Below are 12,961 nucleotides of genomic sequence, written 5' to 3'. Positions count from 1 at the left end.
TTAAATAAAAAAGTACCGCGCCAACGAGTGTGAACACATGCAGCACAGTTCGAATCATAATTCAGTGATTTAGATTGTGAACAGTGAAGGAAACGGTGTGTACACGCAATGAGTGACTGGGAAGAAGAAGAAGAACCTCAGGCTTTACCTTTATCAGTCTACTTTCCAAGTAAGCACACTTTGTCTTATTAATGTACAGTAATATCAGATTCAGTATTGCATTGTACATAATTTTGGTTACAAGGGAGTTATTTTATAACAAATCTAGGGAGGGTAGAGAGACACAAATTTGCAACTACTGTCACACATTTTGAACTGTGCCCTTGACTGTTGTTAATTTTACTGGGGTCACTAATCAAGTACATAGATATGTGGTACCTTACTAACCAAGCAGAGAGGCTGAGCTAACCACACACTAGCCAGTTGATAATGTTCTGTACTTGTGTTATTTGATCTGTAAAGCATTAATAAATAAATAAATACATTGTGTTACAGATGTTACTATGCAATATGGAAAACTTACATATAAGGCTGGAACATACATTCATTACATGAAAACTAATTGGTTTAGCTAGCTCACTGCCCTGTCAGGGAGTTGTGACAAGCCCTTGTGCACTCAATAAATTGCACAACTAGTTAATATATTTCATGTGAGCTGAATACAGTGAAACCTGTTAATCAGGACATTTGACAACTCCATAATCTGGACACTTGGTAATGGTCCCAAAGTATCCCTTACCATGTTGTCATGAATTGTTCAAGCGAAAAGCTAATCAAGGTGACAATGTTCTCGCCATTATTAACAACAGAACAATACAATCACGTACAAAAAACCTAATAATTACATCAAAAAATGTTTCAAATAAAGGAAAATCCTAACACTCTCCCTTGTTTGATCACAAGGGGAGCAAACACTACAATATGACACTAAACGTTCAGTCCAAACTCTTCAAATAGCCTCCCAAAACTGCTGCATGTCTATGAGGATGAATTTGGATTGGCTCTACTTCATCATTCCTTGACTCAGACTCAGGGGCTGACATTGACTAACTTTGACTTCAATTGGAATTAAGTGACTTGTGCTTCTTCTCAGAATCTTGGGGGGTCCATTTCCACAAGACACATTAATGAGAGTAGCTCTGGTGATTCCATCCTTGCCCTTCAGTAATTCTACTATCATGGTCAATTTCCAAAATAATTGTTTCACATTGTCATCCTTCACAATGACCACATCTCCAACCTTAATTGTAGGCCCAGTCCTCTTCAGCTTGACTTTACGATGTTCACGCAAACTCAATAGATAGTCTCTTTTCCAGTGCTTCAAAAATGTGACGTTGGTTCTTGGCCCTCCTAGTAAGTGATTTGTTTGTGCTGATGATTTCAAAATGACTGGAACTGGGAGAAGACGTCAAATGACAACCATTGATTAAGTGTGATGGAGTCAGTGGGTAGCTTACTCCCTCAGTATCATCATACACAAATGTTAATGGCCGACAATTGACTGTTGATTCAACTTCTATAAGTAAGGTGTTTAACTCATCAAACTGCAAGGTAGCCCGACCAATAGCTTTCCTCAAGGAGCGCTTAACTGTCTGCACCACGTGCTCCCAAAAGCCTCCCCACTATGGAGCTCTAGCAACAATGAATTTCCATGTGATTCTCTGATTGGTCAAATATTGCTGGACTTCTGAGGATCAACATATCATCTGTATTTCCTTTCAGGAACATCTAAACGTCTTTGCATTGTCTGATGTCAGAGTTATTGGAAGACCAAGGCTGCCAACAAATGGTCTAAACGCCAACAAAAAATTGTCTACATTCATTGCCAAGGCAACTCAAGGTGTACTGCATGAGTAGACGCACAAGTAAAAAGACACACATACATTTTACTTAACTTGGCTGCACCCTTTCCACTTCTGACATATAATGGATCAGCAAAATCCAGACCGGTGTGGGCAAAGGGGGATCATCAGATACTCGAAAATCAGGGAGGTCAGGTGATGGCTCAGTGCTATAAGCTGGACCTTCTTGCTTCTTACAAACAACACTGAAACGTATTGTTGCCTTAACAACTTGTTTTCCTCTCAATATCCAATATTTTTCACGCACTGCTGTAAGGGTTACATTGACTCCCCCATGCATAACTCGACGGTGAGAAGACATCACTAACAGCTGATGTTTTGGAGTCTTCGATAACTCTGAATTCATCACATCATCAAATGGTGGATCATGAAGAGTAGGCCACTCATCCTGGTTTAATCTCAAAAACGAAGGTCCTTCCCAACAAGTAGCACAATTCACTAATTCACTTGCATCCACATGAGGGAAAATCTGCTGGATTGGCTGTTCCAGGACAATATTTCCACTGAAAACCTGCAGACAGTGATCAGATTTCATTCATCCGCCTGGATACATACTGCTTCCAAGGACGGTTGCTCTTAATCCAACACAAAGTGGCAGTAGATTCCACCCAGTAAGTGGTAGGGAGCTTCACTGGAAATTGTTTCATGACTGTCTGCAAGATGACTCAATATCAGGGCTCTAGTAGTTCAAGGCGGGGAATGGTTTGTTTCTTAACAGGAGACACTCCTGTTTTGGAGGTAACTAAGCAAACAGATACACTTCCATCATCATAAACAGTACGTAAATATAGAATTGCAGCATAAACATCTTCTGATGCGTCACTGAATCCGTGAAGTTCACTAGATATCTGGCATACATCTATCTTGAAGTAACATCTTGGTAATTAAACTTCGTTGAGAGTTTTCAATTCTGCAATCAGTACATTCCAATGTTTTCAGCATTCCCCTTCTAATGGCTGGTCCCATTTCTAAACCTTCACAACACATAAATTGAAAAAGCATCTTCAATTTGATTACAAAGGGGCTGAGTATTCCCAAGGGATTGAATATACTGGCAGTGACTCGCTGTAGTGACCTCTGACTGGCAGGGAGTTTGATAGCTTGTTCCACCAACTCTGACGGGCTGAAAGTGAATGTGTCAAGGTTGCTGTCCCAAACAATCCCCAAGAGTTAGGATTGGCCAGTGCTATCAATTACAACAAATTTAGAGTTAGAGGAGACTTGTGGTTCCAGCTGTGGTGAACTAGAATTATTCTCAACCTAGACCTAAATCATCGACATGTTGAGATTGGTATTTGTCTAAATGTTGCGATATCACTGATCCCAAAATTGCTGGTGATGGCCTGAGTCCAAAAACTAAGCGAGTGAATCTCAACCCCAGTATTTCACTGGCATCATTAGCAGGGTCCTTTAGCCACAACAGTCACATCACATCTCTGTCTTCAGGAGAAATAGAAATCATTAGAAAGGCTTTTTCAATATCTGCTTCAAATGCCAACGAAACCTAATCAAAACATCAAAGAGTTTGGGATCAAGTTTAGACCTACCTTGTGACAACCATTGAGGGAAGCAGAGTTGGTTCTTGTCTTGGCAGAGTCATCATAAATGATTGGCAGCTTTGTAGTTTGTTTATCTTGATGTAGGACGCCATGGTGTGGACGGTTGTAGCCACAGGAGTGTTAGATTCTGGAACAATTTCGATTACACCTTGTTTTATCTGCCCTTCAGTATGCTGTCATGCTCTTGTAAAAGCTCAGGATTGTTCACTAAATGCAGGTGAAGGAGCCTCAAGTGGTTTAGACATACAGTAAAATGATCAGGAATAACAGGGTGACTCTCTTTCTATGAAAAGGCAGAGCAAAGGCTGTCCTGAAGGTTTGGCAGCAAAAAAATACAACACTAGCTAGCTGGAGGTCCTGGATCAGTCGATCTGGTACATGCGTCACTTCAACAGGCCTTGATCAGCAACATTCCCCAGCTACTTTGGTCCTTCTCTCGTGCCCCATGTTGGGCGATAGATGTCATGAGTTGTTCGAGCAAATAGCTGATCAAGGTGACAACGTTCTCACCATTATTAACAACGGAATAATACAATCACGTGATGTAGCTATGTAATTACAAAAAAACTTAATAATTAATTGCATCAAAAAAATGTTCTAAATAAAGGAAAATCCTAACACATGTATACTGACCTGGAAAATCAGGACATCTTGATAATCAGGACACTTTTGGTTGGTCCCAAGGTGCCTTTAATACACAGGTTTCACTGTAGTCACTGTACTAAAAGCAGAGGAAGGGGCACTACAAGGTTTGATACATATTTCTGTTCTACTTGGTTGTTTGCAGTAGTAATTGGAAAAAATGTTGTTGTTATGGAGCAATTAGACTTGTAATGATGAAGATGTGTGACAGTCACAAATTTCATGCTAACGGTAACGGTGATCATCATTAATGGTTACAATGCAAGCATTGTTGTGTGATAGGTTAATTTTCAAGAGGTAGTATGATGGTTAATACATGTGGTCTTGTCCTGCCCCCCTGCTGCCCCCAGTGGTACAGCAATGAGTGCTGACTAAGCTCCACAGGTCAGAGTAATACAATCAACACAAATGTGTGATTGAAAATTTTATCATTCAAATTAGTTACTAATCAACAGTTATTACAAACTGTAGCTAGGTGATGTTTGTTTATCATTGTGTTACTGTGTTGTATACAGGTACTACTACTAATAACAACAGTAGTGACCAGAAACGTAATGATTATTTTGGAGATGATGTTGAGACTTTTGACAGTAGTCAGACGATCAAGTCTCGTGTGTTCACTAACAGAAGTTATGATCGTGGGAGACCATTTGGTGGGAGAGGACGGTCTAGTGGGTTTGGTAGGAATGGTCCATCACTGGGAGATGATGGATACCAGACCAGCAACAGTTTTTCTAATGATGTGGAGCTTAAGATCAGCTCAGGAGATGTTGGAAGAATTATAGGTGTGTGGTGTGTGTGTGTGTGTGTGTGTGTGTGTGTGTGTGTATGTGTGTGTGTGTGCTTGCATGCGTGCATGTGTGTTTTTAAATAATGGTAAGTTAAATCTCCATATTTATTTTGATCATCATCATCAATGTTTTGGAGTGACTATCATACTACTAGAGTGAAAATGATTACAGTATCTTTGTTGTAATAGTATGAAAATTTTTGTGCAGTGCAGCTCTAGTTATGCTATAGCATGCTCAGTTATTCATAGCATTTTAATGGTAAATGTGTCTTGGCAAAGTAAGATTTTATGAATGTGTACAATAGACTGGTTGATAGATTAATGAGAAATTTCTTTATTAGTGTAAATATTAGGGTTGCATTTGTTATCATAGGGAGGCAAGGATCTAAGATCAAAGAGCTGGAACAAAACAGTGGAGCTAGGATCAAGGTTTGTCAGTACCGGCCTACCTAAGTTTTGGTTATGATCAGCATAATGGCCTGAGTAAACAACGTGTTGTCCCATACTATTATCGTTACATGGTGACTGCTTTATTAGGGTAGTTGGCACTCTGAACATCACTTCTATGATGTTTGTCATTTTTACAGGTAATCAAGTCCCCTGGCTCAATCACTACTGTCAAGTTGATAGGGTCCAGTGAGGCACAACAAAAGGCTAAGAGTCTTATTGAGGAGATTGTTCAGTTAATTGATGATGTGGATGACGTTGATAAAGGAGTAGAAAGTATGTTTGTGTAGTGTATAGTTGCTGTAATGTGCGTGTATATTCTGTTTGTCTTAGGAATGGGATTTTCTAAACCGAGTGCTTTTTATGATTATGACAAAAAGTGAGAATTATGACATGAAACGGTTTTGTATCTTAAAATACATGTTCACAAATAGTCAGGGCGTGCATTCATATGTGAAATTTCTTTTATGACATGTCTGGCACTATTACACCGTTTGATGTGGTATGCACTGGTTCACCAGTCACAATTATGTAAACATAAGGAAAATTTACTAAGAAAATGCATGCCCTATATATGTAGGCTGTATGACTGTGGACTACTCTGTGTTCTTCCTGTGTACTCCACAGACCCACTCAGAGGATCAATTGGTCTGCAGTACACTCTAGTAGGGCAAGCCATGAGGCTGAGAAGTGGGCAGGTACTGTGAATGTAGTTTGTGGTAAGGTGTACTGTATGTGGTGACATTGAAGGTCTTCCTGAAGTTAAGAAGAATTTCTATTTTGAAGATCCACAAGTGAGTCAATTGACTCCTCAGGAAGTCAGCCAAATAAGGTACACTTTGTGCATGCTAGTATGGGTATTAAGAAATTAAACATATCACAATATCATTGGTCAGTATTTAAATATTTATTGTTCAATTTAGCTTTGATAATTATGCAAGAATATAACTGGCTGTTATGTTAGGTTGTTTGAATGCTCTATTAGTGTACCGTATAGAGGAAAACTTTGGCGAATTTGGTGATTTGATACAAATTTGCCCAAGTTTAACCCACCAATTACTCGTAGTGCCTGAGATTAACATCTTCATAACTAAAGATTGAGATTAAAGTTTATTTCGCCAAATTCCATTTAGCTGGCCATTTGCCAAAGTTTCCCTCTATACGGTATCAATATTTTGTGGCACCTCTGGTCTTTTAGCACAACAGCTGTCACTGTGGTAACTGTCAGTATTCGTTATGATTAAATGCTGTGGTGATGTTCTATCTTGTTGGTTTTGTTCTGCTGAAATTAAGACAACAATAATATCTTTTGTAAATATTGTAGTGTCATGACATTATGAAGTTACTGCGCATCCCTACATACACACACACATGCACTACACATACACGCACGGACTACACACAATACACACACACCACACACACACACACACACACACACACACACACACACACACACACACACACACACACACACACACACACACATACACACACACACACACACACACACACACACACACATTTACCATTATTCACTTCTAGGGCTGATAACAACAACATCACTGTGGCTGATCTTAGCAGTCTTAATAGACCCATCCCTAATCCAGTGAGGACATTTGAAGAAGCTTTCAAGCATTATCGTAAGTGTAGTCACCATTTGTGTTAGCAGTTGATACATGCACTATTAGTAGTTGCCTATATGACATTGGATGTGCATGTATCGATTGCAAACACATAGTTAGGTTGAAAACTTAGAAGGTTTTTGGTTAAGCAAAGCATTTTGGCTTTTTCTTCCTACTATTGAATGTCTTTGTGTTTATTTTGGTTTCACTTTGGAAGAATATATTTGAATAATCACAATGTGTGTATGTGTTTGTGCTATAGCTGATATTTTGAAGGCAATAAGCAGTGCTGGATTTGCAAAACCATCCCCAATACAGGTACGCAATTTAAAGCCTGTAAAATAGTTTCCGGTGTTGGTATGTATTTATTATAAGTTTGGTTATACTGCAGGCTTTTGTTATAGAGTCAGGCATGGCCAATAGCCCTTCAAGGTCATGATATGATTGGGATTGCCCAGGTAACAATTGTATAGACAGTGTAGAACTGTCATTTGTGATTGCACAACCTTTTAATCTAATTAATTGTTTTGTAGCTAGGAAAGCCAGGCAATGTATGGAATTGCTGAAAGAATATTTTTGGGGTGTCTGGTAGGCATATGGCATGGACCTACATCAAGAGTTCATAGGGTTTACAGTGTATTATTACAGGTTTTTGCAATTGAATTCGTCGCCTTTGCAATTGAATTCGTCCCGTTTGCAATTGAATTCGTCGGTATTGCAATTGAATTCGTCGGTATTGCAATTGAATTCGTCCCGTTTGCAATTGAATTCGTCGGTTTTGCAGTTGAATTAGTCGGTTTTGCAATAGAATTCGTCGCGTTTGCATTACAATTCGTCATAAACAAAACGGCTCCAAGAAACCAACCCGTTCATTAAGAGATGAACTATCTATGCCATGGAGAGTTACACTTGAGACACTAGAAAGTAATTGAAGCTGGTAGTACGCGAAGTTGATAGCTGTCTGACAAGTTAATTAGCTTGCTCGCGAGTGACCACACCCATCGCGAATGGCGGAGTAGAGTTTGGAATGTTGTTGGAGAGGCTGTAGAGGAAGAATTATTGCCTTATAAAGAGTTGTTTACTACTGTTGTACTTGAACAAGTTCTTGTAGCAGCTGCTACATCATGTTTTCATGTTTGCTCCAGCTGCCATTCTTGTTATGGACGAATTTAACTGCAAAAGCGACGAATTCAATTGCAAACGGGACGAATTCAATTGCAAAACCGACGAATTCAATTGCAAACGGGACGAATTCAATTGCAAAAGCGACGAACTCAATTGCAAACGGGACGAATTCAATTGCAAAGTCGCCGAATTCAATTGCAAAAACCTGTAATACCCAAGTGTCGAGGAGACAGATAAGCTGTGAGACAACTTTGAGATCATAAGCTCTTTGGTGATGTGTCACGTGTGTCCATGCAGCCTCATCTGTTGACATTGACCAAAAATTTTTAATGGAGTGTAGCCTTCTTATTAGTAGTACCTATGTGGCTGTGTATTGATCAAGACACATGCCCAACATCAACTACATACTGTGTATAGTCTTTTTGTGTAGTTGTACTGTTTTATTCTAACTCATAAGATGTACATTAAATTGTAGTGGCTAAAAGCAATCTCTTCAATATTGGTGTATTGTTACCTATATGCAATTGTACATGTAAACCATGCCAAGTTTGCTAGTGACTTGTACACATGACTATTATAAACAACACAAGCCTTCATTATTGTTATTGTTACACAGACTGGTACTGGGAAGACACTAGCTTTTCTATTACCTGCTATTATTCACATTGATGGACAGATCACGTAAGACATTGTGTAACACGTATGGTGTGACTACTGTACCATGTGTAGGCCTCGTGTTGAGAGGGGAGGACCAACAGTGTTGGTGCTGTCTCCAACTCGTGAATTAGCTTTACAAATAGAAAATGAAGTAAACAAGTATCCATTCAAGAATATGAAAAGGTGACCTGGATTGTGCACACACACACACACACACACACACACACACACACACACACACACACACACACACACACACACACACACACACACACACACACACACACACACAAACACAAACACACACAATACATCCCATTCTCAACATACAACTGATGATTGAGTATATTTTACAGTGTGTGTATATATGGAGGTGGAGACAGGGGTGGACAAATTAGAACTGTTAAGAAAGGAGTTGACATAGTTATAGGTGAGGTGTTTGTGTTTCTACAATCTAGTCATAATGTGTACTTACAGCCACTCCTGGTAGACTGAATGATCTTCTCATGAACGACATCATACAAATGAAGAGTGTCACTTATTTGGTCAGTGGCTATGATCCTGTCCTTAGTGATCATAATGATCCTCTACAGGTATTAGATGAAGCTGATAGGATGTTAGACATGGGCTTTGAGCCACAGATAATGAAGATATTGTTGGATATCCGACCTGACCGACAAACATTAATGACAAGGTATTAAGATTACAACAAGGCCTTGGTGAAGGTCACTAGTATATAAATTGTATGCCATTTGTGTACATCATGATAGAAAGTGTTGTTCTAGTAATCACCCTGGTTTTATTGTAGAGTAGAACCTACTCTTGTTTATCCAAATTGGAAATGACTGTTCTATTAGAGTATATCAACAAAGCTCTGTATATAAATTAAATATATGAGCTTCAGTTATCCAAACGGTTCACTTTTCTGAGCACTTTTACTACTTCCTAAGGAACATTGGGGTTTGGATAACTGAGGGTGTGCTGTATAGTTAACAGATCATTCATTACTACATATACTACTACTACCTGTAGTGCTACATGGCCACCAGATGTTAGAAGGCTGGCACAGTCCTACATGAAGAACCCATTTCAAGTCAATATTGGCTCTCTGGACCTTCAGGTATATATTATACTCTATACATTATCTACATGGTTATAGGGTCCATACTAAAATAGTGCTTGACAGTAAGTTCTCTGTCAGTGATATTCTTTGTATCTTTACACAGGCTTGTCACACTGTCACTCAGATCATAGAAATGGTGGAAGAGTCAGAGAAGAGACCTCTGGTATGTACCCTTCATGTTGAGTGCAGTGGTACTGTGGACAGTCATACCACATTGAGGAATTTAGAGATGTCTTTAGGGATTTATGAAGTACTTCAGCATCTCTAGTGTTTATATGCAGTTTAAGATGTCCCAGGGTTGCACTGTTTACATAATGTATTCTTTGGCTGTGATATGTTATTGCCCTTATTAGACCGTTGAGTTTATACTTGGGTTAAGTGACGATGATAAGGCACTAATATTCTGTTCCAGGAAAGTCAAGTGAGTTTAACATTACTGGGTCAATAGTTCACACTTGTTGCACACTCAGGGCTGATGATTTAGCATCAGATTTAATTCTACAAGGATTTCGGGTCCAAAGTATCCATGGTGACCGGTAGGTGACATTACACAAGATCATTATTTGTCATGTGACATGTTCTAGGGTACAAGAGGATCGAGAACAAGCTCTGGATGACTTCAGAACAGGTAATTGTTTCACTCTCATGACCCTGGGTTACTGTATTTCTTATTTATTATCGTGATAATTGGGATTACCTTGTGGTTTCTACAATATAGGGCGTGTATCCATATTAATAGCTACAGATGTGGCCTCTAGAGGACTGGACATCAAAGATGTAACGTGAGTAACCTATGACCTTGTTGATGTAATGATACCTGGTATAATAGTTATGTTGTAAACTACGACTTTCCCAATCATATTGAAGATTATGTCCATCGAGTGGGACGAACTGGTCGAGCAGGGTAAGAGCTTTTTTGTTGATTTGTGCAGTTTTTAAATATATATATTTTTCTTGTAGGAAAAGTGGGAAAGCATTGTCTTTCTTCACCAGAGATGACTGGCGTTGGGCTGGTGAACTGATTAAGATTCTAGTAGAAGCACAACAAGTAATTTGTTTAGTGTTGGAAAATGTGTATTTCATCATTAAGGTAGAGAGCTGATAGGAATACAGACAAATTGCTTTATGGACAAATTAGGTTTATTCCTGAAAAAAAAAAAGACTTAGAGAAACCCAGTGTTGGGAGTAATGCATTACGTATGTAGCGCGTTACGCAATATATACTTTTGCGGTATCTAAGTAATACAACGAAATACGCTATAAAAACAGGTAATATAACTCAAGTTACTTTACTAACAAATGTAACGCGTTACCTAAGTAATATAGTTACTGTAACGAGTCTAATATTATGTGATATTATCTACAAGTAACGAAGTTACTAATCTCATTAGTAATCCACTGAGTAACGCCTAGCCACTACGAAGTAATGAAGCCTACTGAATGAAGCTTATTCACCAGCTTCTTACTTATGACCAAGATTTGCACATTGCCCAACAACGCCATCATGGCACATGATAAGGTGGTAGTTTCACACGTGACAGCTTAAAGCTGTGGACACAAAGTAATATAATATGTAATATTATTATAGTTACTTTATTTTATGGGTAATATGTAACTGTAACTAAATAGTTCTGTTGCAAGTAATATGTAACTAGTAAAAAGTAACTGTCCCAACACTGGAGAAAGCTTAAAAGCTGAATGCCAACCTATATAGATGTGTTTAATGGAGAGGTGTGATCCTAAAAAGTGCGCTGTATATGTGCAAATTACCAGCCATTTCTGTAGGGCAACAGAAGTGCGATGTCAACTGGAACTTATCAATCAAGCAGCAATAAATACGGGTAGTTTGAGGACTATAACCCAGGCATGGTAAAATAAGTTGCCTTTCAGACTTAAGTTTTTTAGGAGGTATTTTAAATTTCACATTCATAAACTACCTGTACAGAAAAGTCACCCCATTATTCTTTTCAGCCAATCCCGAATATTGATAAAGTATGACTACAAGGTTTGTATTTTGGGATCAATATTACAGTGCTCAGAAACACTTTGAAACGTTTTCCCTACATTCCCAATCTTTTTGCCTGGATACGTTACACTAAAATGATGTAATATAATGCCACACCTTCTTGTTAAACCTGTCTATTAGTATAGCGGCACAACCAAAAATTGTTCACTTTTTCATAAAGCCATGAAACTTTCCACATAAATAGTAGTCCTCAATACATGTAATTTTAGATATAGTGCCATCGCTGATTTGACCTTTGGTGACCTTTACGGCCATTTTTGTACAGAAAATTGATCATTTTTGTACAGAAAATTGATCATTTTTGTCTTTAACTCCCTAATTAACTTGTTAGAACACGGTACCAAACAAACAATCTTGCTGATAGAAACAACTTGGTTTTTATTTGAAGTCAATAGGTGATTTCATTACAAAGTTATGATCATTTTTATTAGTTGCAAATGGTGATAAATTTATGCCCACAGGTAATTCACACCTCGAGGGCAGGTAAATATATCAAATTTTGCAGTTAATAAAAATGATCATAACTTTATAATGAAATCACCTATTGAAAAACCAAGTTGTTTCTATCAACAAGATCTTTTGTTTGGTACCATGTTTTAACAAGTTAATTACTGCCTCCTGGAATTAAAGACAAAAATGATCAATTTTCTGTACAAAAATGGCTGTAAAGGTCACCAAAGGTCAAATCAGCGATGGCACTATATCTAAAATTACATGTATTGAGGACTACTATTTATGTGGAAAGTTTCATGGCTTTATGAAAAGTGCACAATATTGCCAATTTTGGGGGCTATGCCACTATACTATATGTAGCTAAGTGCTCATATTCAAGTGTCCACATTGACAAGTCACCATTCAGCTGGTATTTGTTGTTACAGGATGTCCCAGATGAGTTGGTGGCCATGGCTGAACGATTTGAACAACACCAGGAGAGACGTAGCATGGACGGGGGCCATCGTGGCAGGGGCAGGGGTAGGGGCAGAGGAAGAAGACCGTGGTGATATCATGTATACATTATCATATCTCATAACTGCAATTCATCCACTTAATTTATATTGCACTCTGTACCATTTTCTATCTGTATAATCATAATCATCCTTGTTAG

General features: G+C 38.5%; 1 protein-coding gene across 2 annotated transcripts; it reads left to right on the top strand.

Moving 5' to 3' along the window:
• The first annotated feature begins 5 nt into the window (after positions 1-5).
• On the top strand, positions 6-12,959 carry LOC136244200 (probable ATP-dependent RNA helicase DDX53). Of its 2 annotated transcripts, XM_066035743.1 has the most exons (24): positions 6-169; positions 4,579-4,848; positions 5,227-5,282; positions 5,441-5,576; positions 5,634-5,679; positions 5,928-5,998; positions 6,051-6,132; positions 6,846-6,943; positions 7,188-7,243; positions 7,330-7,383; positions 8,667-8,731; positions 8,780-8,890; positions 9,064-9,137; positions 9,185-9,252; positions 9,301-9,401; positions 9,740-9,827; positions 9,934-9,993; positions 10,184-10,251; positions 10,301-10,366; positions 10,415-10,458; positions 10,549-10,612; positions 10,660-10,734; positions 10,791-10,878; positions 12,735-12,959. In XM_066035743.1, the coding sequence occupies exons 1-24, from the start codon at positions 109-111 to the stop codon at positions 12,855-12,857; spliced, it is 2,025 nt and encodes a 674-aa protein (XP_065891815.1). In that variant the 5' UTR covers positions 6-108; the 3' UTR covers positions 12,858-12,959. The 2 variants fall into 2 exon arrangements, with proteins under 2 accessions (XP_065891815.1, XP_065891814.1); XM_066035742.1 differs by having other exon boundaries at positions 9,185-9,401.
• Positions 12,960-12,961: the final 2 nt, after the last annotated feature.

The sequence above is a fragment of the Dysidea avara genome, chromosome 14 (genome assembly GCF_963678975.1).
Source record: "Dysidea avara chromosome 14, odDysAvar1.4, whole genome shotgun sequence".
Taxonomy (NCBI): Eukaryota; Metazoa; Porifera; class Demospongiae; order Dictyoceratida; family Dysideidae; genus Dysidea; species Dysidea avara.
The sequence above is the reverse complement of the archived record's forward strand: the minus strand, read 5'-3'. Positions and strand labels throughout refer to the sequence as shown.

What these genes read in the sequence shown, in the direction of transcription:
- LOC136244200 (XM_066035742.1), top strand. Translation starts at nt 109, where the DNA reads ATGAGTGACTGGGAAGAAGAAGAAGAACCTCAGGCTTTACCTTTATCA. An exon ending in TGAGGCTGAGAAGTGGGCAG is followed by an intron (nt 5,999 to 6,050) that starts GTACTGTGAATG and finishes GTGACATTGAAG; the next exon opens with GTCTTCCTGAAGTTAAGAAG. An exon ending in TCTGGATGACTTCAGAACAG is followed by an intron (nt 10,459 to 10,548) that starts GTAATTGTTTCA and finishes TCTACAATATAG; the next exon opens with GGCGTGTATCCATATTAATA.